Source organism: Zosterops lateralis, assembly GCF_965231275.1.
Source record: "Zosterops lateralis genome assembly, chromosome: 5".
Classification (NCBI taxonomy): Eukaryota; Metazoa; Chordata; class Aves; order Passeriformes; family Zosteropidae; genus Zosterops; species Zosterops lateralis.
The window spans coordinates 13,532,613-13,557,712 of record NC_139766.1 but is presented as its reverse complement, the minus strand read 5'-3'; the positions used below and the strand labels follow the sequence as shown (position 1 = coordinate 13,557,712).

Genomic DNA, 25,100 nt, shown 5'->3' with positions numbered 1-25,100 from the left:
CAAGAATGGGGCATATATGCCTGCATGACCTGGAGAGAAAAAGCAGCTCAGAACAGGGTAAAGATTTAAGAATGTCTGAAAAATTCCAGTTAGCTAAGGAAAAATATAAGAATACTGTCTCCCAATATCACATGAAAAACTTCCACATAGCTGATTATATTTTATCTGAATAATTTGAAGGATTGTTTTCTATGAACACTCTCTATCCACATTCTTTTACATGTTTTCTTAAAGACCTAATACATCATATTGTCATGCATTGTCTCACTGAATTATAATGTGAAAAATGCTCATTGTGTTGTCAGGTGTCGTGTCATCATTTTTGAGATGACTTAGATCTGAATGTTGGAGCACAAAACTGCTCAGGCAGCAATTAACACAGAAGGGCTGCAAAGAAGGGCTACTGTGAAGGTGAAGAAAATAGATTTATATATGGAAAGAATAATTTCATAGTGTCTCACAGAATAGGCTGAGAATTAAATACTACCTGAAAAAAATGAGGATTATATTTGAACCAGATGATTCTAATATGATCCTGGATTCCTTTGTCTTCTAGTCTTGTGTTCTTTATTTATCTCTAAGTGAAAAGTATTGGGGTTCCCAATACCTCTGAAGGTCCAGCCCTTCCACAGAGAAGTGGCTAAAATCAATTAGTGAGATGGCATGATTGAGTGTGTCTTGAAAAGGCAAAAAGATTTTAATAAGGGAAGAATATAATGCAAACACAAAGAGTAAGCTGAACCAGTGTAGGGACAGGTCCCCATACACCTGCTACAACACCTCAAAAATGTGCTGAGCTTCTTTGTTCTCTCTCTTCAGTATTCAGTAGTTCAGGTGGGCTATTTGGCTCCTGACCCAACGAAATCAGCAACAGGCTTTGAGTTACATTTTCTGAGCCCAGTCAATGCCTCTGTGCTGACACTGAGCCAGTTACAATGAGAAGGGCACAGAACTTTCTAGCTAAACTTCCTAAAATGTCTAAAGGTAAACTGAAACTCTTTCCTTATACAGACATACCCACTTGGGAATGGGGGATGCTTTATTACAGAGATGTTTGATCCTCTGTGTAAGATCTTACCTTGTTTCTACCTGTCTAAAAGCTCACAGGGTCTGCAAAGATGCACATGTGGCCAGAGGGATTTTCTATCTGGTCATTGCAATAAAACGCAGCCCCTGACTTCATTTCTGTCAATACCTGCAATTTTTAAATTAGTGGCACTAGAGAGAACAAAGCAAAAGTCTCTGGCTAAGTCATATACAGTGGCTTCAGGCATTTTGGATTTACAGTCTTACACCACATAATGTCTTAGAAGTAGTTATTCTGGTCTTTAATCCTGTAAGTATTTCTGTGGGTGAGTAGCATTTCCCCACAGAAGTCCTGCTGAGTTCAGTGTAGCACGGATAAGGCTGAATTTAGTGAGAGCAAACACAAGTCTGCTTGATTTAACTTAAATTCCTACTTTTAAAATAACTTTCTATTTAGGTATGTATGAAAAAATCAGATCAGTGGTATGTTTCCAGTCACAGTCTGATTACAGGAAAGAGAAATCAGTTAAACTCAAACTCAGATGAATTTGAAAAAATACTAATTTTATGGTAGCAAGACCTTAATTTTTCAATTGTTACTTTTTATAGCAATTGCATTTTCAGACGCAGCTGAGAAATATCAACAAACCAGGTGATTCCAGAAAAATGTTTCACTTATGCTTGTCTCTTTTTTGAGAGTTTTATAATATTTGTCATGGCTTATGGAATATGAGTGAAGTCTTCCCTAGCACGGCTGAATACAGTGAATACAATTGAATGCAATTTTAAATTGACATTATAAAGAAAACAAAACAAAACTCAGAGGAAATCATTGCTGTGCCCTGAGGTGTATCAGAGATACTTTGGTATTTAAAGTTTAAATCACTCCATGCTCTTACTCTGAATGTCATTGTGCACTGTTGTCATTAAAGGGTCACTTTGAAAGTCACGAGGTTTGTTCAGCCTGAAATGTCATGAGTGAAGAAAATAAAAATTAGCTCTTGGATGTGAAACAAGCAAAGGTGTGATAGCACATATGTAGACATAAAAGTACTGCAATGAAAGGCAGCAGCAGTATTACTGCCTGACATAGGCATTTACAGAAGCTTTGTGTGATGCTTCAGCTTCTCCACTTAGTGTGGGATGTAAAAACTTCTAACACTCTTGGCCTCCCACAGAGGCATTATGCCAAGAGTTTGAGCTTGCTTGAGTGCAAAAAAACCCCCACTGTCTGTAGCAGAAAAGTGTATGAGGTTAAAAAGAAACAAATAAACCCATGTCGTTCTATATTTACCTTAAAAGTAGTAGATTTGAAAGGCTAGTTTAATTTTCTTTTTTTTTTTAATTATATAAACTAGAAGTCTTTAGAGCAGATAGGCATTCTCTGATAATGCCAAGTAGTTCCTTCACTGTATATGAAGAGTATTTGTGCAGAAATAACCTTTGGTTTTCCCAGGTATTTAGGAAAGGGCTTGGTTTGTTGACAGTTGTAAGGCTTTTGTGAGCACAACAGCAGAATTAAAATATGCTGCCTAAATATCAGTTAAATACTCCAAATGTGAGTTATGGTTCAGTTCAGAAACTTGTAATTACCTGAAGACAGTCTCAGCTGGAGATTTTCTGAGACCTCTGGCCCCATCCCCTGTTGTGACACTCCCTTGCTGTGGGCTGCCACCCATCCCAAAGGAAGAATCCTTGGGATTCAAAAGAAGAAACCTTGGGACTGGTGTTTTGCCCTCCCAGCTGCAGCCACCACAGCCTGCCGTGTCAATGCCACTGCTGCAGCTGCTGTGGGCTGTGCAGCACAGCCTGGGGAGGGCTCAGGTACCTTTTCCTTTCTGGTTTCTCCAGCAGTGGAAAAAGCTCCTGCCTACCCTTGGGGACAGGAGTATTTTCAACTACTTCTATCAAGTCAACTAGTTGAGAATTTATCCTTTGATTACCTTCGATTGAACAAACTGTTTTTTTAGGCTGTAAAGAAATAAGACTAGAATTCCTTTCAATATTCATTGATGTTTTTTGGGGGGGAGGATAACGTGCCCCTCGAATATATTAAATACAATGTCATTCAACATATATTTTGGGATTAATACCCATTTTAAGTTTTAATTCTTCTCTCTTAAACAGCAGCATAGAGCAAATGTGTAGCTTTTAACAGTTCTGTAGCAAAAGTGATTTCAATTCTTTATAATTAGTGGCAGTTCTAAAGAAAAATGAACCCCTAGTATTTGAAAGGTAATTGTATCTGTTGGATAAAGGAGTTGCTGGAGGTGACACCTGGAGTTCTCTGCAGCAGGAAAACTTATGAACTTTATCCTGCTAACAATAGATTTTTACAAATTATCTTAATTGAAGCTTTCAAAATGTGAATGCTTTGACACTTGACAGCACTCCTCCTACCTGAACTAGCAGCTTTTCCTGAATGATCATTAATTACTTGCTGATGGCTCACAACTCCAACCCTGAAGAAATTTACTGTTGCAAAAATGCACCCATGTGTTTTAGAGGTTCATGCACCCATGACAAAAACTCATTTATTCAAAAGCTGTCTAAGTTACCTAGGTACATAATTCAGATTAATAGGGATTGGATATGGAAAGCCTAGTAAAAAAACCTAATTTTTTCTGTGAATTTGTATAAAATAGATATACTTGCAAAAGTGCAAACTAATAAATATATAGAACAGTAGATATAGAATTAACGAATATAAGACAATAAAAATATTTTATTTCCCTTATGCCCAGGCACAATGCACAGCAAAGAAAAGTTTTCTCTTCATTTCATCTATTTCTGACTAATCTCCATGGCTAAGATCTAAATGCAAAAGTTTACTAGTTTGATGTGGCAATGAACATTGTTCTAGAGTCCAGATGGTGTTTCTTGGTAGCCAAGGTACTGCACAGAAAGATGAATAAACACCAGTAAGAGACTTCCAGATGGAAAAAATTGGTCAGGAGAACTGCATGAACAAGGGTAGTCAGTGTCAGTTTGTCCAAGCAAACAGTCAAAGCAGTTGTTTCCTTTAAATCTCCAGATGTTATCTGTCCTACTCCAGAAACTTCACTTTTTTGGAAACACCGAGTAATGGCTTTGATTCCTATTTCTGAGTTTCATCAGAAAGAAGCCTTATATTGTTCATTACATCAAGACTTTTACTATCTTCATCTGGTGCTTCTAGTCAAAGTGCATCCTCTGAGTCTCTCTTCCTTTTCTTTCTGTTTGTTAGCACAAACAGAAAGATCCTGTTAGATACTGAAATTTCTTATATTTGTTTTGGTTATTGGCAACAGTAAGGGAAATATTTTTTTGCTATTCTCATTAGTTACGTTCATTAGTTCTACAACTACTGGTCCTCATACCTTGACCACCATCCTGTAGCAGCAACCAACTTCTTTAATTACTGGCATTTCAAGTCATGTGTCCTAAAAACTTCAACAGTTTCCAGAAATCATAAACAGTTAAGACATGGTCTGTTACCCATCTTAAACAGGAGAAAGACAAGGAGAACTCTTAAGTCTCAGCTTCTTTGAAAATTTGGCCCACTACTTTTACTGTTGGCATCCTTCAGGGTGAATGCAGATATACAAACACATAATTGTGCACTGCTAGCATGAGTAATTTGTTTTTTAAAATATACTGACTTTTCAAGATTGCTTTAGCTTGCAGGCTCACAACCAGCAGCATTTTGTGTTAATGGTCCATCAACTTGAATTCCTGACAGGAAATTGTGTCGGGAATGTCAGTGATGACTATATTTCTTTCAGAAGATTATCATAAAAGTAATAAGCCTAGAATAGATAGGGGTTGGGTTTTTTATTCTGTTCAGTCCTCATACAGTGCTGTGAGTTTGTGAATATTTCTCTTACCTAGGACTGAACACACTTGTGAGTCTTTAATTTGGCTATTTCCACACTATTTCCATCTGTATAGTGGAAGAATATACAAGGGACACTCCTGTGCTTTTATTAAAGTGAAAACTCTCCCATCATTGTTCTCATCATTGAGGTAATTGGTTTTAACAATTTAATATGAACAGAAGTGCCTAATCATCATTGTTACTGAGAATAATTATAAATTTAATTCTATTACATAGAGTCATAGCTCAGTAAAAAAAAAATCCTTCACATTCAAATAGAACAGAAAGTTGGGCTATAATTAGGATTGTGATGTTATAAAGACAGAAATGTTTAAAAGACTATTAACTTTATGTAGTTATAAGTTGAGCGTATTTTATTTTGTTGCATTTTCTTCTTTGGTAGCTATGCAGAATTATAATTGTCAAGCTAAAAGAAATGCTGACAAGAGGAAAAATTTAATATTGATGTTCAGTTTTTACCAACAAAAACCAAGATTAAAAAAAAATCAAACAACAAAAATAACAAGAAACTTTAAAACTCACTAAATATCCCAATAGACTGAAATTGTTACCAAAAAACAAAAAAGCAATGTACTCATTTTGTTCAGAATTTTTCAGAATTACTTACATACTGCTAGTTTGTCTTAAAATAAAAGAGGCAAAAAAATAAATAATAAAATAAATTAATAAATTAAAATAAGTTAAAATTTAAATATATTCCTCGTGTTTACAGCCAACTGTTGTATTTCAAAGGAGTTGTATATAACTCATCTAAGGAAAAATATCTTAAAAATACTGAACTTATTTCGATTCATCAGTTATATGATAAGTATTTTGTTGAACAAATTTTCAGTGAAAAATTATTCAGTCAGTAAAGGATTGCTCATAAAATTCTGCTTGAGTGCACTGACTTATAGATGTAAAAATTATAGGAAAGTATGCTAATTAATATTCAAGAGGGGGAGAATTTCATTGAGCAGGAAGTTACCAGATGGTTCAGATAAGGGCATTGTGTCTTTTTTGCATGGAATATCCACTATAGAACTAGTTACCTAAATGGACCTAGAAAGAATTTTGTGTGATTTATTATATTTTATGTAATAGCCTTGTATTGTATGTCAACCATTTTAGTGTAAATTACTTGAGAACCAAGAAATAACATTTTTACTACTGAAGTTAGAATAGAGTGAATCAATATTTTTGTTCTGCATCATTGCTTAATTTGTTTTTTTTATTTACCCTGAGTGATATGGGTTGCATTGCACCAACAAAGCTCAGAATATCTCTGGAACTGGCTTTCTAAATGCTATTGGAATAACAGGTTTTATATAGGTGCTAAACTGAGGGCAAATTAATCAATGTAAAAGTCTCTCTCACAATACTACATTAAAAACTAGTCCTTTGATAATTATAAATACAATTTATAATACTGGAGTTTGCAAGGTTTTGTATTATTTGTGTTTTAGTTTGGTCTTACAGTTTGCACTTTTTGGTTGTCATACACTGGCTGCTTTAAATGTTTTTTACTCAAGTGGCCTTTAATCTAAGGCAGAAAATATTCAAATGGTACAAATTATTGTGGTTAATGAGCTATACCATTTTCTACAAACAAAGTGCCTGTTTTACTTAATTATCCTGTGGAGAAGTGCTGCAGACAGCTAGAAAAGCCTGTAGCATGAAGCTGTGACTCAGTACACCCCTGTCACACCTTCTGTTCCCAGTTCTCTCAGCAGGATTATCTGGGAATACAGCTGTCATATCTGACTGCAATGTCATATTTGGAGGGTATTATTCAATCAAATACAAAGTGCAAGTTAAAATAATCTAACACATGACAGAACACCTCTATAAAGATTGAGCTATCTATTTTGCAAAATTCTTATTCTATCTGTAGACCTACAGAAATGGAAGAAACTCAGTAGCTGCATTGCATCTCCCCCAGTAGTATTCATTAAATATATTTTCCCATGGTTTTGTTGCACATTTTTGGAGGTTTTGTTCATTGGTTACACTGGGAGGTTTTTGTTTATTTGTTTGTTTGTTTCTTTGGGTTTTTTTAATAACTAAAGTCTGGGTAAAAACTAACAGCTCTCTCACTGAAGAACATTGGGTTGTTCTTCCAGTAGTTATCTTCCAGGAGTTTTGTCTCCCTTCCACTTTTTCTCTCTCACAGTTGCTCTCTAGAGGGCCCTTGAATTGCAAATAGCAAAACCTTTTGTTAAGACAGCCCTTTGGCCCACAACCCTATTAGGACATATCAGTCTTCCCTACGTGACTTGCCTCGCAGACAAAAGCCATTTTGCTTGATCATGTGTAGAGCTGCACAGGCTTTTTCCCCCAAAACCAGAACACTGTTGCAAGGTAGTTGTCTGTTTTCTCAAAACATCTCACTTTGAAGACTCCTTGTCTCAAACCATGGAATTGGAAAATCTGGGAGCTCTTGCCCTAATCAGCCTTTTGGGATTCCCAGACTCCCCCCTGTATGGGCAGAATTTGGAGAGCTGAGACCTGCAGGAGGTCACTGAGCTGGGTGGCCATGGGGGTCCTTCTGAGGGACTGGAAACCCTCTGGCTGCCGTGGGGTCACTGCCTGAACACACAAGGGTTTGGCTCGGGTGGGTGTTGAAAGATGAGCTGCTAACTCAGGAGACTTCCTTTCTCTTTAGTGGTTCTTAGGGCACAAAATTTCTGTCACCTTTAGAGGTGATTTACCACTGTAATAAATCTCCCTGATTTGTATTAGGCATTTATTCTTGTAACAGTCTCATTTCATAGATCATATACATAGCCATAACATAAATTCCCCGGTAGATACTGGATAAGAACAGAATGAGGAGTTCAGCATTTTCCTTCCTTTCTCATGTTTTCTGTATTCAGGTTTTTGCACTGACTCATGTAACTTCTGCTAAGCAATATTTATTCATAACTGCTCACTGAACAAAACAGTAAATGTGAACACCAAATTTTTCCTAAGAAAACATGATGATACTTGTGTAAATTTAAATATATATTTGAAAATCTATAGCATGGATACCAAGAATATTTCTTCTGTTCTAACATTCCAATTTCATGCATAAAAGAATACTGAATTGATAGTCTGGATTTTTACCAGCACCTGACATTGATTCTATGTGTAACTGGACTAATTACAGAGATAAATTAATAAAGAACATAGAAACAGAAGTATTTATACATACCTAATTGTGTCATGTGGGTTTAATTTAGTTTTATTAAACAGCTTATTGATACACAAGTACTGCACTGCAATAAGACATTTGTAGTTCTTGATAGATGTAGAATCTTAAGAGGTATAACAATCATTCTTTACTAGCACTGCAGTATGTTAAGAGTTTTTCTATTATGTCCACTGCAATGCCGAAAAAAACCAAAGTATTAAAAATCAATCACTGTAATTATGTGATCAATTTATTACCTATTTAAATTCATGTTTGGAAGCTACCTTGTTGAAAAACTCCTATGGGAAATCCTAATATAAATTTTTTTTGGTTTATGATCAGAGCTAAAATAAAGCTGTCTCATGGAAAATTGTATGGAAAGCCTTCCAGGGGAAAGGACAATGCCAGGTTCATCTTTCACGAGAAAGATCATCCGGTAGATTTTTGGTGAATTATTTCACCTGCATTCAAATATGTGTTAAAGTTGCAAAATTCATGACAAAGCATTTAAAGACTATTCCAAAAATACAGTGGATGCTTAAATTGCTTTTGACTGTGGTTTCCAAGCTTCCATGTTGGAACACAGGCTAGTACAGACCCATCTGGCCTAGTGATTCTGTAGGGTACCTTGCAGAGACTGCTCTGAGAAGTGGTTGGCAAGATGCCACAGTATTGTGATCTCTGCTCAGATCCAACTTATGTAGTCAAAGCATAAGACTTCTTCCTTCAGCCCCAGGCACTCAGATATGTATGTCAAAGAACAGTGAGTTCCAGGAGAAGGGGAATCTTTGAGCACATTTCTGACACCTTGAAATGACTGAGAGTGGAATCCTGGGGCTACAGGTTCAGCTGATCTCAGGTGCCTTCTCTGGCTGTGACTTTAAGGCTTTACGGTTTTCCTTCAGCTCTCCCAAATTTCTTTTTCACTTCACTCAGTTCCAGAGTGTGTTTTTCACAGTGGTGTGGCCCTTGGAAGGCATTCACATGCCCTCCTCTTCATCCTCATAAGATCAAGTCCATGCTCTTCCAGGCATACAGCAATAGACAGCAGTGACCTGGCTTCATTCCATTTCTTGTGTTCCCAGACCTGACCTGACTTTCACATAACTCATGTACCACTTTTCAGGCTCCTTGGTCCCTCCTTATGACTCTTTTAAGTCATCCCTCTACAGAAGCTGACTTTTGCTGTTTTGTGATGCTGTGGATATACTTCTTTAGACCATGAGAAAGCTGAGAGGTCTGCCTGTTTCACCCTTCCGATTCCTCCACAGAATTTTTGAAAGTTAGTGACAATTGATATTTTCTTAGAAATTAAATTAGATTTTCAAGGAACCTGTTCCAAGATAATACCCACACATTTTTATTATACTTATGCATTCTGATAGGTTTCTGTCCTTTTGTGCCGTTTTATTTTTTTGCCTCTGGCTTTTTTTCTCTCTTGTGCAATGTGTATTTTTCCAAATGCTGCTTTTCCAAATGCTGTTTCTAACAGCATATTTTATTATACTGACAAGAACAGCAACACCTCTGTAGATTGTCCTACAGCAAAGGCATGACAGAATAAATGATTATAAATAAGTCATCTTACACAATTTCTCTGTTTTCAGTCCATCAGTTCCTCTCTCCAAGGGGTAAGTGTCCTGGCAAATTGCTGCCCCATATGGTATTTAAGACCCAAACCAAATGCTGACAGAAGAGATGTGACTCCTGCCATTTGAACCCAAATGTCAAGGGTATGATAGAATGGCCACTGGAAGCCATCATGCCTTGATAGCTTGAATTTTTAAAGTTATAAGGGTTCAGATATTTATTCTACATGTTCAAACTGCTGCTGGGAGAGGTTACTTTTTTTAGTCACAGAATTCTGATATTACGTGTGTCTTATAGAAAGATACAAAGCTGCAGTTTGGACAGCCTAAACTCTCCATATCTCAGTTTCCTATGTATAAAGTAGGAGTAAATAAATTTATTTATTCCCTACTTTTTTGGTATAATTTATGCTGCCACCCTTTGGCACAGGAAACTCAGTTGAAGGCTTTGCTATCACTTTAGATATGTTCTCACAAAAAGTCACACTAGCTCATGATGGAGAGTAGCTGTTTGCTGCATCCCATTGCCTTTCTTTTATGCACATATTCATGGCTTCTGCCTCTGGAAGAATGTCTGACAACACGTGTCATCTGCACATCATGTTACGTGTTTGCAAGTCCCTATCTCACACTGCTCACAGCAGCCTCTGGTGCATGTGTTTAAGCTCAGGGCCACTGAGCACAAGGGGCTACATAAGGATGCATCCCTATAATGCACTTAGGGATGTATTCATAAATGTCCAAAGGTAAAGATAGTGCAAAAGATTAGCACATAGGCCAAGGAAAGATGTGCAAGGAGAAGATCCAGTGGATAGATAAGTCTGTAGTGGTGTTTTCTTATTAATTTAAAAATCTTTTGGAGGTCAGTATTGTTATAGAGGTTTTTGAAAGTAAATGTATCTATAAATATGGTTTTGGTTGTTTACACTATCTTGTTAAAATGCTTAAAACAGTGGAAGGCCTTACATAGTCTTACACAGTGTATATGTGTTTTGCCTACAAAGCTGAATAGTGAGACAGGTAATACCAGCACACTTGAGGACTTAGAGGCAGAAACTGGTAGGAGAATACTGATGTTACTAGTTGTACAGTTCTTCAAACTGTAATGAAAATAATTCTGCAAGTAGAGGTATGTCTAATGTGTAATTTTAACTGAATTATGTAGCTGATCAGCAAATAAAATACAGGTCTTATTCTCTAAAAATACAAATATTTCGACTGAAAATTTTGATGGGAAGGAAGGAAGCCAAAGATCATAAATTGAGACTTTCAGCTCCTAGACAGCTACTCCCTGAGGGTTACTGTCAGGCCAGCAATATGCCAGTGCTGCATTAAATAGCCCACTGCCCAAGTGGAAGGAAACATGAGTCACAAATGCGGTATTCAACTGCAATTGTTATTATGGAGGTCAGAGTCCTTGGCTGATGGGAGAAATAGAGCTTGCCAGAAGTGCCAGCAGTATCTGGTAGGGGAATGTATTAAAAAAGCATCAATGACAAGTATACTCATAGGGAAGCAAAATCTTTGTCTTCTTTATTGCTGAAATAAAGTGGGTAATAATTATAAAAAAATAGGAGTTAGTCTCTTTGGAGCCATCTTTCCAACTGTTAAGATCTAAAAGTATTTGGGAGTATCTCTGAATTTTGAGGACTTCAAGCATTTTAGTGGAAACAATAATTCTTATTTTTAATAAACGACTCGTCACATGATGCTCTGGAAGCTGTTGTGTGGATTCATTGCTCTGTTAGCTGCTTGTCACCCCTGAAAATAATGTAAAATAGGAGCTGTGATGGCATGAAAGAAAGAATTGTCACTTCTCTAAAATATGATTTTGATAAGTCTGCTTCAGAAGGCCCTGCAGAGAGCTGCAGAGCACTGCTGGTCATGGAGGTGTCCGTCACAAGACTTGTTCACTCTGTTCCCCTCTGGGTGGTGGACTTTACTAAAACCACTGTCTTGTTGGACCCTGTTTCAGGTGGGATTCCCTTTGTCCTCACTGGAGAGTTTTTCCAGCAGTCACAGAGGCCAGCAGCATTCATGATAGCAGGGACAGTCAACTGGCTCTCCAACTTCGCAGTGGGACTGCTCTTCCCTTTCATCCAGGTACTCAACATCCTTGATAATTGACATGCTGTGATATTGCTGGTGTAGAGGGACATATGACCTTTGAGAAGAAATTTCAGGTAGTAGTAAATGTCCTGCTATTGAGGTGGATGACATTCCCACCACGTCTGTGATACAGATCAGTTGTGATATCCACACCCCCATGCTGGAATGTGTTGGAAAAAAGTTGTCCTGCAGTAGAAAAAATATTGTAACCATGGACAACCCTCTATGGCAAGTTCCCCACAGGAGTGTTTAAGCTATGCAATCTGATGATTTTGTCAGGGTTCACTGTCACTGATGGTGATTGTCTCTGCCTTTTTGTTCAGCCTTTAGGCTACCCGTCATCTGGCTTACCCTATACTTTGAGAAGCCATATTAAACTCATGGGAAAATAGATGCCCTGTCACCTCCCCCCACAAGCTTGGCTTCATGGCTCTTTTTTTCAACCTATGTCAGGCATTTATCTTTTTTAGCTGGTTCCTTCTTTCTGCAGCTTAATTGCTGCATGGATTAATCTGTTCCTATCCCACCATCCCCAAGCTCCCATAAGCTTTGTTTTCAGTTGATTGCTTGGCTGCACTAGTCACATGGAGGACACTTTCATCAAAAGCTGTTTGAGAACTAGGGTTGTACTTTAACAAGATAAGTTTATTTTCAAAAAGAAAAATTACAAAAGAAAATTAGAAGTTCAACATCGAACAACATTTTCCTGCTCTGATTCCTAAGAACACTTCAACACTATTGATGCACCATTATATGGCAAAAAGGCTTCAAGCAGCTTCTAATTAGAAAACAAGCTGAGGTTCTTTTCTTGTTCATGAACCTCTCCCAGGGATTGTCTACACTCTCTGGAGCTCACACTGAAGCTGGTGCTTTATCTCAGGAGTTGAAATACAGCTGAGCATGGCCTGACTGGCCATATCCAAACTCTTTAAAGAGGCATCCTGCTCCATGATAACAGTTTAAGAGTGAAGTTCACCACTACAGGTCAAAATAAAGAAGTTCTAGGTTTTGGTTTTTTTAAACACAGAGGAAAATAATGGAGGCAGAGGAAAGTTGCAGGGAAAGCAAACCCTCTAGGATACTTGCACCTCACACCCAGGAGAGAGATTCTGGAATGGTCTTCAAATCAGCACCAAGGAAGAGAGTTGAGTAATGAGAGCTGCTGCTATGTGTGTTTTCTTCCAACTGAAAATTATTTGATTCTGCGATACCACATGCAGACACAGTAAAATGATCATACTTTAATACTTTAATACTTCATATATTTCTTTTTCATTTGACAAGTAGAACTGCTTTTACTATCTAGTACTGTTTTAAATTATCTGTATGAGGTGCTTTATAGGAGAACTTGAAAGCCTTATAAAGTCTGACCCATGATTTAAGTTTGACACCTAATTTAAAATTTCTTTTAAGAGGGACAAGTCTCATGTAATTTGGATTACTTGGATCACCTTCAAATTCAACACGATTGTAAAGTCTGTGATCTTTCCAAACTCTATACATTTACTAACATTAACTGCAATTACGCTGCTATATCTTAAAAGCTTCTTTTTATGCTTATTGAAGTTGATGGGTGTTTTCTACCTGGTTCTTCACCAGTTCTTCCTGGTGAAGGCTGTTCCAGCTCACTTTCAGGTGAGATTTCCAAATGGAGGTAGAGACATAATTCCTTTTCCACTGAGGTCGTTAGAACATCTACCAAATGATAGAAAAAATTAGACAATTCCCTTGAGGCTTTGAAAACCTGACCTAGTCCATGGGGCAGCCTCAACTCATCCAGAAAATGGATGCTTCTGTGTGGTTTAATAGCTTTTTCTTGCAGAAGATGAGGAGTTTAAGTAGCATTGGACCCTCATCTCCAGCCCAGCTGGCCAGGCACTTCTGGTTCCACCACCTGCCTCCATGGCAGCTGGGCAGGGACAAAGAACTCAGTCTCAAATCTATAGGCATTTAATCAGAGTACTTTTATTTGGGTTGGGGTTTTTTTTGTGGTTGTTTTGTTTTGTTTTGTTTTGGTTTGGTTTGGTTTTTTTTGGGGGGGGGGGAGGCAGGTATTTTTTGGGGTTTTTTTTGGTGTTTTTTATTTATCCAAAAACATTTAGAGAATAATCACATTTCTCAAAAATTGCAGTTTCTGTTTCCTGCACAAAACTGGGGATTACCCTGAGCTCTGCTTAGCTGTCAGATTTGAATTTATGCAGCTCGGGATACTCTCTACTAGTTCTGCTATTGCTACCTGACAGATCACCTGTTTAAAAAGACCCTCAGTAAATTCAAATTAAAAGGCAAACTGCATTCTCTAATTTTCCACATGCATATTAAAGCTTTTTGAGTGATTTAGTATGCATCCATAGGAAGTTTGCTGTAGCCCTGGGAAATTTATCATTATGTGTCATAAAAATATCCCGTAGCGTGATTACAAAATTATCCAGTTTAGTTTTAATGAAGATAAAATGTATTTCCAGCTTCACGGGGTTTTTGGGATGTTTTTCTTCTTTTAAAGAAAAGAGAAATAGAAAAGAGAAAAAGCTTAGAGTTTGCACCTGAAGATGAAAGCAGTGTTAATCAGACTTTGATTTTTAAAGCTTTTTCACAAGATCAAACTAGAACATCTCCTCTTTCCCAAGCTTTAACTTTTTTTCTATTTCAGTCAACCTTATTCTCAAAATTCAGTTTATGAGTCACCTTTTTCTTCACATAAAGGCAATATCTTCTTCTTAGCTCATTTTATAAATCTAAACCAGGAAAAAAAATCTTTAAGATACCTTCACAGGATGAATGCAGAATCCTGTTTGTGTATTTAAATGCTAACCTCATTGCTTGAGAAACAGTAGCCTTTTTTTTTTGATCCTTGGTGTGCTTCTACAAAATTATCCCAAACATTTGGGAAACAAATCTGGTAACTTTAGAGTTACTAAAAAAATCAACCAGTAGTTAGTTTTCCAAATGTCATCAATTAACTAATTTGAATGACTAGATTTTTGCCCTTCAACCATCTGTAGATAAATATAATCAAAAAGTGGCTTGAGTCATACATTAAAACATATGGATTAGATTGAAGAGCTAGTATACAGATCAATTTTTGACAAATTAAAAAAAAAAAAAAAAATGAATGTGATTTCTCTTCCAGGCCTCACCACTACCTGTTTGAGGTGCTGAAATGTGAACAGGGACCCAGCAAATCAGAAATTATAATGTATATATATATGGAAATGGGTGCAATGAGCTGAAGCAGCCACAGGGAACAACAAACCAGCAGAAAAGCAAAATCTAAAAGGCTGGAAAACTTCTGGTGCTGTAGAATAGGCTGCCTGCATTAAATTAATACTCTTCATTAGCAGTAAGTTTGCAGGGACAGACTTCAATAATCCAGTAGTGTAGGAGGACCCTAAATTACATGTTATCTAGAAAAAGTTTCTGTTTACTTTTGTAATGTGTTGCATAAAAACTAATTACTAAACATCAATAATTACCAAATAATTTCCCAACGTGCAATTTTCATTACATGTTGATGCATTTTTATTTCATATTTCAAGTTGTGCTACTAGATTGTTACGAGGCACTTAAAAGCTACATGGTAAATTAGTAATATACTGTAGGAAAACATAGCAGATTTCTCCAGAAGTTTCCTGTCATAATAATTTCTCTTTCTAGAAGACTGTGCAGAGTCTTTTTTTGATGTTAAAGTCACATTGTATGTTCAGTACATACTCAAGAAATATTTAAATTGCTATGTATTTTATGTTTTTAATTTTCAAGAACAGCTCTACTTTTCTCCTAGTACAAAAGTTTCCAATAACTGGGGAGTGCAGAGGAATATCCCATTATGATTAGAGAACTGCTATATGGAAAACTGATTGTATTCCTAACTGGGGTTTGACCAAAATAATCTTCTTGGATCTGTGATCCAGGAGGAACTCAGTATCACATGGGATAAAGGTGCAACAAGCCTTGAAGCCTTAGTGCAGATTGCTTACCAGTACAATACCAAGACTTGTTTGTGTGCTTATTTTCCTCCTTTTAGAAACTAATTTATTTGTGCCTGTGAAGTTGTATTTCTGAGTCATACTGATTTCTGGAGGTTCTCTTCTACTTTATTCCTTCCTTAATTTTACACTAGAGATTTTCATTCTCATGCCTCAAGATTCATTTACTCAGCAAGATTGTCTTTTTGTTGTCCTTATTATTTCCTCACTGTGTAATAGTATTCCTTTCTCTATTACTCAGCACAAGGATTTCAATAACAGGTGTGCACAGAAAGCTACGCATAGTTTCCCTCGGTCAAGCTATTTTAAGCTTCTTCAAATACATTGGATGTTCCATGTAATGACAGTGTCCCTGTATTAAGGGAAATGTTTAAAGTTCTCCTCAAAAATGAGAAAATGAAATGTGGGTTCTTATTAAGATAAGCACATCTAACCCTCTAATAGGTCAGATGTGCTAATTAAGATAAGCACGTCTGACCTATCAGAGGGTTAGATGTGCTTATCTTAATTAGAATCAACACACTTCAGGGATACAATATAAAGATCTGTTACATTTTTATGAGGAGATAGTGAGCCTGTGAGGGTCATGGTTGAAATTGCTTTTCATGTCTAAAAATGTCTATTTTTTACTTAGGAATTATGTTTCATACATTGTGCTTTACTGCTCTGTCCTTCTCTCATTGTCCTGCACTTTCAGCAGAACCTTAAATTTTGTCTGGAACAGAAGAAGGACAAAGGGTAAAGGACACAAGCCCTTATCCATTTGTTTCACTGCATTATGTCAATTTGAAGCAAAGTTAAGTCAAATGTCTATGTGAATAACAGTCTTTCTGCTGATCAAATTTTTAAGTCATCAAACCATTATCACTTGACCTCACCACTTCAAAAGCCAGTTTGACCCACATCTCATCACACTGATCTTCATGGCAACTTCCAAATGCAAAGACCCATTGCCATTGTCACGGGCTGAGAATTTAGGGTCACGTTTGGCATTTGCTGGAAAGAGCCAAAAGTTTTGTTTTAAAAATATTATTGTGTTACCCTTGTTAAATTGATTGAGAATTTGTTCATTTGCCCATTTATTTTTCTGTATCTGCCCTAGAATATATATTTTCCTATTTCCAGTATCATAGTCCTGCTTAGAATTAAACCTTTGCTAATGAGTGTGTTAAGTCAGTAAGCAACCATTGTTAGATAGCACGTAATGATCCTCTCAACTACTTTTAGATTCCTCCAGAGTATGGTGTTCACAGCATGCAAACTATTAACAGAAAGACTGTTGTCAGCTAGATTGCTTTAAAAGTAGCAAATTGCTCAGGTTTTTTAATTAAAACCAGAATTCTGATCATTTCAATGTTAGGGGGTTTTATTTGTTTCAGCTTACTTTTTAGCTTTAAAAAAATGAGCTCTTTTGCTCATTCATTTTGGGCACATAGAGTCACTTCATAATGCTAAAAATTAAGTATTCTTTACTATTGTATTCAAAGGGAAGTAGGGGAAATGCCTGTAAATTCTCTCCAATGTGTATAGCAGCCCCTCACAAGCTGGTATGTTTGTTCACCTCTTTGCTTAAGAAAATGTGGAAAAGCTGCACCTACTTACTCATACACCTCCCTTATGCAGCTCTATCTCATCCTCAAAGTCAGGCCTGGGATGTGATCTGGGGGAATTGCCTGGGTACTTCAACTTTGATTCTTTCTTTTGATAATTGCATGCATGTCTTAGGTAAATCACTTCTTGGTTTTCTTTTTTTCTTTCCACAAATACAAAGCCTTGATCATCTGCAGAAAAGAGAAGGCAAAAATGAGTAATTCAGGATTCAGCTGGCTGGAATTTGCAGAAATGCTGTTTTTCAAATGGCCTCCTCAGAAAGCTGATATTAAAATAGAAGGTGACACATTTAAAAGTTTATGCTTAACTACTAAATATCCTGTATAGCAATAGCCCTCACCAGCCTCGAAAAATCCAATGTAAATCCTGCTTTGAAGAGGTTTTATTAGTCTGCTGACTTAGTAGGTGCTTCCCTCAGGCGATTGCATCAAAAAGTCTGTCTGCTGATTTTTTGTCCTCTCCCATACACCTATTAGGGCAGGTGACTCTCAGAAGCCTGGAGCTTCAAGGATCCTCACCTGTGTACCTGCCCTTGGCTCTGAATGGATATCTATCAGGAGACAGCACTGCTGCTGCTTAGGAAACCACCTCAAACTCTGTTCACCTTTGAACCTTGGGTGTTCCTGCAGGAGGTTATGCTTGGAGAAATGCTAAGGGAAAACAGCTGCAAAGCATGGGCTGTTGCAGAGCTTTGTTCTGACTTGCTTCTGACCTTTGGGTTTCTAACAGTGCACATAAATCCTGGCTTCAGGTATTGCCCAGGAAACATATTCCTAGCTCTGGCAAGGCTGCCTGGTGCTGGGGGAGGAGAAGCATCTTTGTGAAGGTGGCAGCATGTTCTGAACCTGAGCAGTATGTGCAGGCACTGTGAAGAGACCAGCATGAGTGGATGTGTTAGTGGGATGTGGATGAGTCTGCCTTGGTGCTTCCTGCATGACCAGGACTGATGCTGCTTCTGCTTGGAGCAGAGTGTGGGGCAGTAACCTGTGCTTATGTGAGGAAATGCAGAACTACAGAAACCACACACTTTCCTTGAATTTTTTCTCTATTTGCTTAGAACTTCCATTCAGAATTGAACTCTGGATGAGTTATAAAAATTTATGCAGGAGTGGTTTTCTTCACTGTGAGTGTAAAATAATAACCAGCTTTAAGGAAATATTATAACTGAAGAATGCCTTGTGACAAAAGGGCTTTTTGTGATCACCCTGCAGTCAGTACTCCTGTCTGAGAATTATAAGCCTGTCGGATAAATCCTGCAGGAAGCAAGTGCAACCTTGTATAAACCCTACAAAACCCACTCATAAGATTTATAACAAAATTTAATTTTTAGCTTCTTCTCTGTGAAACTTCAGTTGGAGGTCCTTGAGGGCTATGAGGGCTACTTCTTAAGGGATTGCAGAAATTAAGAAGAGTAGGGTTATTACAAATAAATATAAATACATTAGGTAAAATAATTGCAAATAAAGCATGCACTCATTAGTGTTTCATTCAATTAGAAGAGGTTTACAGAGGTATGAATCAAAGACAATAAACACTACTTTATTTAGCTCATGAACAGCAAAGAAATAAAGAGGAATTAGAAAGATGGGACAAAGCTGTGGCTGAACCACCAAGAAACACAGGTAACATTAGATTTTGTTGCCATGTTTATTCATATGAGGTATTAATGGTTCATTTTCATCATGGAGAATATTTAATTCAGTGAAATTTTAAAAAGTGAAAAAATATGATTCTGGGTTGAAACTCTGCCATTCAGAGTTGTAACAACGATTGTAAGAACGATTTTAACAACAATTACAAATGCAGAAGATTCAGATGTAAAATTTAAATTCCTAACATGACAGGATGATTTATGAGGCACTGCAAAATCTTTTCTCCTGTCTTCTATATCCTTTTGCTTCTGCCTCTGTATAGGCTTGAAAGTTTTATTTGTCACATGCTGGTATATTTCCCCTGCGTTACTCGTGCTGTTTGGCTGGTGATTGTCAGCTTGCTCAGGACTTCATGCTTCTAGGATTTAATGAAAAAACACTGATGATCTCTAGAGTCCATAGGCAATATCAGAGGATGCACTTACTAGTTTTCCCTATTACAGGCAGGATTTGAAGCACGGAACTAGGTAATGAATTATCCACAAAAATAGAGAACATTGTGACTAGGCAGGCTGGAAATCAGCCATGGTATTAAAACGCAGCTGCAGAAAAGATTTTTTTTTCCTTTTTTCCTTTGTTCCATGCAGGAATAAATGTTCTTCTTGCACACCACACATGATGTATAATGAGCAAGTGAAAAATAAAAATAGTGCTGAGAATTGCATACACCTTTAGCACCCAAAGCAGGGAGTGAAACCAGCCTGCAGTGTAGGACTGGTGTGACTAACAATGATGACAGTCTATTACAAAGATGTGCAAAATGAAGGTTGCCTGGCTCTGTCTTACTTGTTTCAGTTACATGCCTTTAATGGCATCTATAAATATGTATGTTTAGAAAGACAGGTGTTCTACCTCTGTCCTGAGTAGTTTTCCCTGAGGTAACCTCAGCCTTGCAGCACCTGAGGTCACGCGTGAGGAGTCTGGTTTTCCTTGGGTCTGCTGTTCATGACCTCACACGAAGCACCACAGAAAGGTGGAGATTTTTAGAGTCGGATATCACTTTCTGTTTTGATTCAGCCTTGTTAATAAAAGCAAATAGAAAAATATGGCTACATTGTATGTTTGAGAGTGTAAATCAATAGAGGAGGAAGGGAGGTTTCCCAAGCAAGTGGTTTTCCTGGAGCCATAATATTAAACCTCTTCCAAGTTCAACAAAGCTCAGATGGGAATATGGTATTTATCAAATATGGTATTTATCAAATGGTTTTTAACAACTGTACTGTTGAAAGGTAACTAGTATCTACTAAATGGTCTTATAATCACCAGGCAAAAAATACTTACGTTTCAGTGAAGTACAGCTCTCCTACTGGCTGGTTGGAGTCCTTATAATCAATTTATAAATTAACTTTGTTACATCTAGTCTCTCTGCTTTTGCAGTGAAGTAAAATCCAAAACATTCAAATATGGTCTGTACCTTGCATTCCCTTAACTAATTCTTACACTTTCTAGCATGAAGAGAAATGCATTTTGTGGATTTTTTTTTTTCTTGCTGTGAACTCTAGTAACCATAAGAGTCATAACAAATGTGTGCTATTTGGGGGGTATCCTCATTTATTTTGCAAATCTCAAAGCCTGTAGCTGCTGTGATGAAGATGCCCCTGGCTATGGCAGTTTCTCCATGGGTTTTGTAGAGGTGCACAGCTCTGCTAAAGCGTGCCTCCATTTCTGTATCTCGGAGCTGGGAAACAGCGAGCAGAACAACCCAGTGAAACATCTGCCTCACTTCCAGAAACCCCGGGGCAGTGCCAGGCTCAGCTGAGCACAGTGCAGGATTCCTGCTGCCACCTGCTCTCCCCTGCCCTCCCCGTGCTGCCTCAGCTCAGTCTGGTGTCTCCCAGCACCACCCAGATTGCGGCTCTGCGTGCCTGTGCCAGGAACCTGCCTCACTGTCGACAGGCCACAGGCAGTGTTGAGAGAACCAAAATTTCATGCATTTTTATGAACTTCTCAGCACTCCAACTAGCAATGAGTGCCAGCATGCACTCTACTTGGCTAAAAATTGCTCCATACACCCCACTTTTTTCTTTCAAACCATTTCTGCCTTTCTTCTGAATTGTTTCCCTCTTGTAATGACCATCTTCTCTGTTTTCTATTCACAGGCTGGTTTACAGACCTACTGCTTCCTAGTGTTTGCTGGCATCTGCTTTGCAGGAGCGACCTACATGTTTTTTGTCCTGCCTGAAACAAAAAATAAGACACTTCATGAGATCAGCCAAGCATTTGCCAAAAGGAATAAAGTAACTTTAGAAATGCAAGAGATGAACCATTACCCAGGGCAGAGGAAATCAAGTGAAGGACAAGAATCAAACTTCACATCTTCAGTGGACAATGGGGAAACCAAAAAAGGGATTGTGTAAACCCAGGATGCTCTTTCAGGGGATGGGGGAAAGCATGCTCTTTTCATTCATAGCAGTGCACAACTTGTATATTTTATGACATCATGAACTGCTTCCCCCTTGAAAATGTTCTGAGTGTGGGTGAACTCATTAGCAGCTGGGTTGAGACAATGGGGAGGGGGGAGGAGTGGCAACTGATAAAATAAATGAGATGGAGTTTCCTTGGCACCTGTGAAGCAACTGCTGTGGTGAGTGGGATGGGGAATATAGAATTGAAGACCTGAAGTGGCAGTGGGGAGCCAGGGTTTTGTGCAGCAGCTGGCTAAGCACCCCATGCATGCTCTCTCCAAGAGGAGGAGGTAGCAGGGGCAGGAAAGAGATCCCAGTGAGGGTCTGCTGAGAAACAAATCTGAAATGGCACCAGAATGTATTTCTCCACATTTCCCAAGATGTCATTCAAGCTGCCCATGAAAACTGACTTGACACTTCCCTGACCTCCCATTCCTTTTCTAGCTATTTTGACTTTCAGTTGCATTGTCTGAACATCTCCCACCTTCCCACAAATGGGCCCTGATGAGTTTCCTTGTCTCACTTGCAAATCCCGATTCACAAGTAATAGAGTTGTCTCTAGTTTCTGGGTTTGCTGGCACTGCATTTCTCTGAAGATATATATTTACATAACTTTATTTTTTAGGAATAAACTTAGAAGCTTTAATATGAGAAGAAAACTAAACCCCATGGTAAAGTGAGAGAACTCTGACAGTATCTGTAGGGCATAGTATTGAAACAAAAATTCAAACATATAGTGTCCCAAGGGTTGGGGCTTTTTATTTGGTTTGTTTGTTTATTGCTTCTCTTTTCAAATTCCTTTTAAAACAAGTCTTAGGAGCCCAAATTTCCCTAAGACCTGATAACTTAGTTCTTAACACTCAGATCTCTGCATAGGAACTTGGACACCTCTTTCTTGCTTAAACACTGATTTTTATTTGGGCATTAGATTCTGAAGCACCAGGACTAGTTCACATTAATAAGTCTCTAAGTTGTCTAAGCTTTGTAAAACTGCTGGATTTCATGAGAGAAAGACTGAAAAGGCTCTCAGTGATTTGGAGAACAATTCATGGGATTTTTTTCTTAATGATCATCTTTACAGTTCTTAATTTTGATAACAGTTTCTTTTGATCCCTCTAGGCACCTGGATGTTGACGGATAATAAGAATTTTAAAATTAAATTATATGAAAACTCAGTAAGTCTTTGATCTGCTCTCAATTAGCAGTAAGACACAAGAAGATAGTGCAGCATGTAGGTAGAGTCATCTGCTTCCACAAGTTCTATTTACTAATCTAGAAATTAATGCATTCGGAGCATTTCTGTGAGAAAATTAGCACATATATATATATATTCATATATATGCATATATGAATATATATATATATATTTTCCAAGTATATATATATTAATGTTCAATGGCTTAATAATAGTGGCTTTAAGGTGAAAGAGAGTAAATAGAGACTGGATATTAGGAAGAAATTCTTTACTGTGAGGGTGATGAGACACTGGAAGAGGTTGCCCAGGGATGCTGTGGCTGCCCCATCCCCGGAATTGTTCAAGTCCAGATTGGATGGGGCTTTGAGCAATCTGGTCTAGTGGAAGGTGTCCTTGCCCATGGTAGGGGATTGGAACAAGATGATCTTTATGGTGCCTTCCAACCTAGGCTATTCTCTGATTCTGTATTTATAGTCATATATATACACACACACAATGGATAATATTTTCCAGTATCTGGGGAGTGGGGGGGCGGGGGGGGGGGGGGGGGGGGGGGTTGGAGTTGTATTTCTCCAAGTGATAAGCTGTTTTTTTGTTTTGTTCTACACCGTAAATTACACTGTAAATTCAGATCTGAGACCCTAATATTCAGCTGTTACTACTAATTTATGTGTATAGTTTTATACTGTGATTTATTTGTATGTGGCATATTTACCACAGACATCGTTAGCTGACCTAATAGGGCAATTTCATTACTAGGTAATTGACAAAAAATTGATGGGTGCTTTTATGCCAGACTTTATGGGTTTTTTTTACTGGGATAGAGGTACAGCAGGAAGAAAATGAAATATGTATGAGAAAGAGAATTAAGAGTGAAAAATTAAAAATGTATGGGTTTGGTGCTACTATTAAGAAAGAGAGTGAAGCAGGATTATACCAACTGACAGTCATAAATGGAAGATAATCAAATAGCATAGAGAAAACTGAAGAAAAATATTATTTTAATAACCACTTGTAAAATTATATATAAAGTAAATGAAAATATTACCTTTCAGTGCCTTTAGTTCCCTCTTCCAAGGGTTATATGAGGCTTGCTAAGTGAATGGCTATATAAACACTGAGTGTGAATGCCAGCCCTCCAGAAAATTTTATGAAAAATTTCTTCCTTTTTTGCCTGCAGGGCAAAAGTGGCAAATTCAGACCCTCTCCTTCAGACTGGGAATTACCTTACTTTGTAGTTAGGGCTACTAACATGGTATGATGACATCTGCTTTGAGTTAATGTGGCAAGATTGGAAGCCAATATTATTATTGAATGAGAAGAATTTAACACCCAAATCCTGTTCATTAATGAACATTAATGTACATTATAGACACTGTTGCCATTGGATAACTTCAATTAAATATCATGCTGATCTGATACAGCTGTTGTATCAGAAATCAGGACTTCTGCAACAAAATAAAATCATCCTATATTTGCTTACAGTTGCATTTGGAGCCCAGCTCTGAATGCATAAGTAGAGATGACTTGATAGAATTTCCTATGACAGCCCGGGGGCCTTGTACAGCATTAACAGAAGAGGTTCATGTTTTGATTTCTGCAGCCCTATTTGCCCTCCTCTTGTCCTACCTGAGATGAGCACACACTTTCTGTGTGGCTGCAAGAGCTGCTACAGACTGGTTACGGTGTGGGATGGGGGTTCCACATCGCACCAGATATTTGTTGCCATCGATGTTCAAAGCAATTCCAGGCCAAGCTAGTGCTTTGTTCACTGCCCAGGGAAGTGTCCTCTGCCTTGGGCTGTGGAAGTTTCAGATGTGCCAGTACTTCATGAACTTTCTCATCTCTGACACCAATGAGAGTTTTGTGTTGTTCTTGCAGTTGCTCCATAAGGTTTTTCCATTGCTATGCTGCTATAATTTCTCCAGCAATGAGAGGACAACATGAAAATATCAGCAATTTATTGTTTATTGTTCTTGTTGAATGTATCAAATTGTCTGTAGCCCGTGTGTTTGTCAGCAAGTGTTTTGTGGTGCCACATTCCCTTTTCCTGTGTGACGTTGGGGTGAGGTACTGTGAGGTGGTGTTTGTATGGGTACCACAAGTCTGTGTGATCAACTATGTCCATGCACATTGATTGCAAAATAAACCTTTGGAATAAAATTTAAATGGTGTGGATTTTGTTCTGGGCAAATCTGAACCTCTACACATGCATGTGTTTCAATTCCCTGGGGTTTTGCATGTCCCCAGTACAAGGCTGTTCAGGCCTATGTCTGGATGACCCAAGATAGAGAATAATAAGAATAATAAGAGAACTCAGTGAAATTGTGAACTCTGCAGCTGGGTGGTTGGAGTTATGGGAAGAAAATGGTCCCTGAAACTGTATACTCTTTGAGGCATTATTTATAGTTTGGTTCTTTTCATATATTTATACTGGACTTTAGAAATAAAAATGCAGACAACAGCTTAAGGAAAATTATTAAAACTGGCTAGTGG

General features: G+C 37.8%; 1 protein-coding gene across 2 annotated transcripts in view; it reads left to right on the top strand.

The window, feature by feature from the left end:
• Positions 1 to 23,127, top strand: part of SLC2A9 (solute carrier family 2 member 9) — a 79,858-nt gene extending 56,731 nt beyond the window's left edge. For both annotated transcript variants that reach the window (XM_083861224.1, XM_083861225.1), the window contains exons 11-12: positions 11,622 to 11,749; positions 21,104 to 23,127. In XM_083861224.1, coding sequence (XP_083717350.1) covers positions 11,622 to 11,749; positions 21,104 to 21,361 — 386 coding nt within the window. In that variant the 3' untranslated portion in view covers positions 21,362 to 23,127. The remainder of the gene's footprint in view (positions 1 to 11,621; positions 11,750 to 21,103) is intronic.
• The last annotated feature ends 1,973 nt before the right edge of the window (positions 23,128 to 25,100 follow it).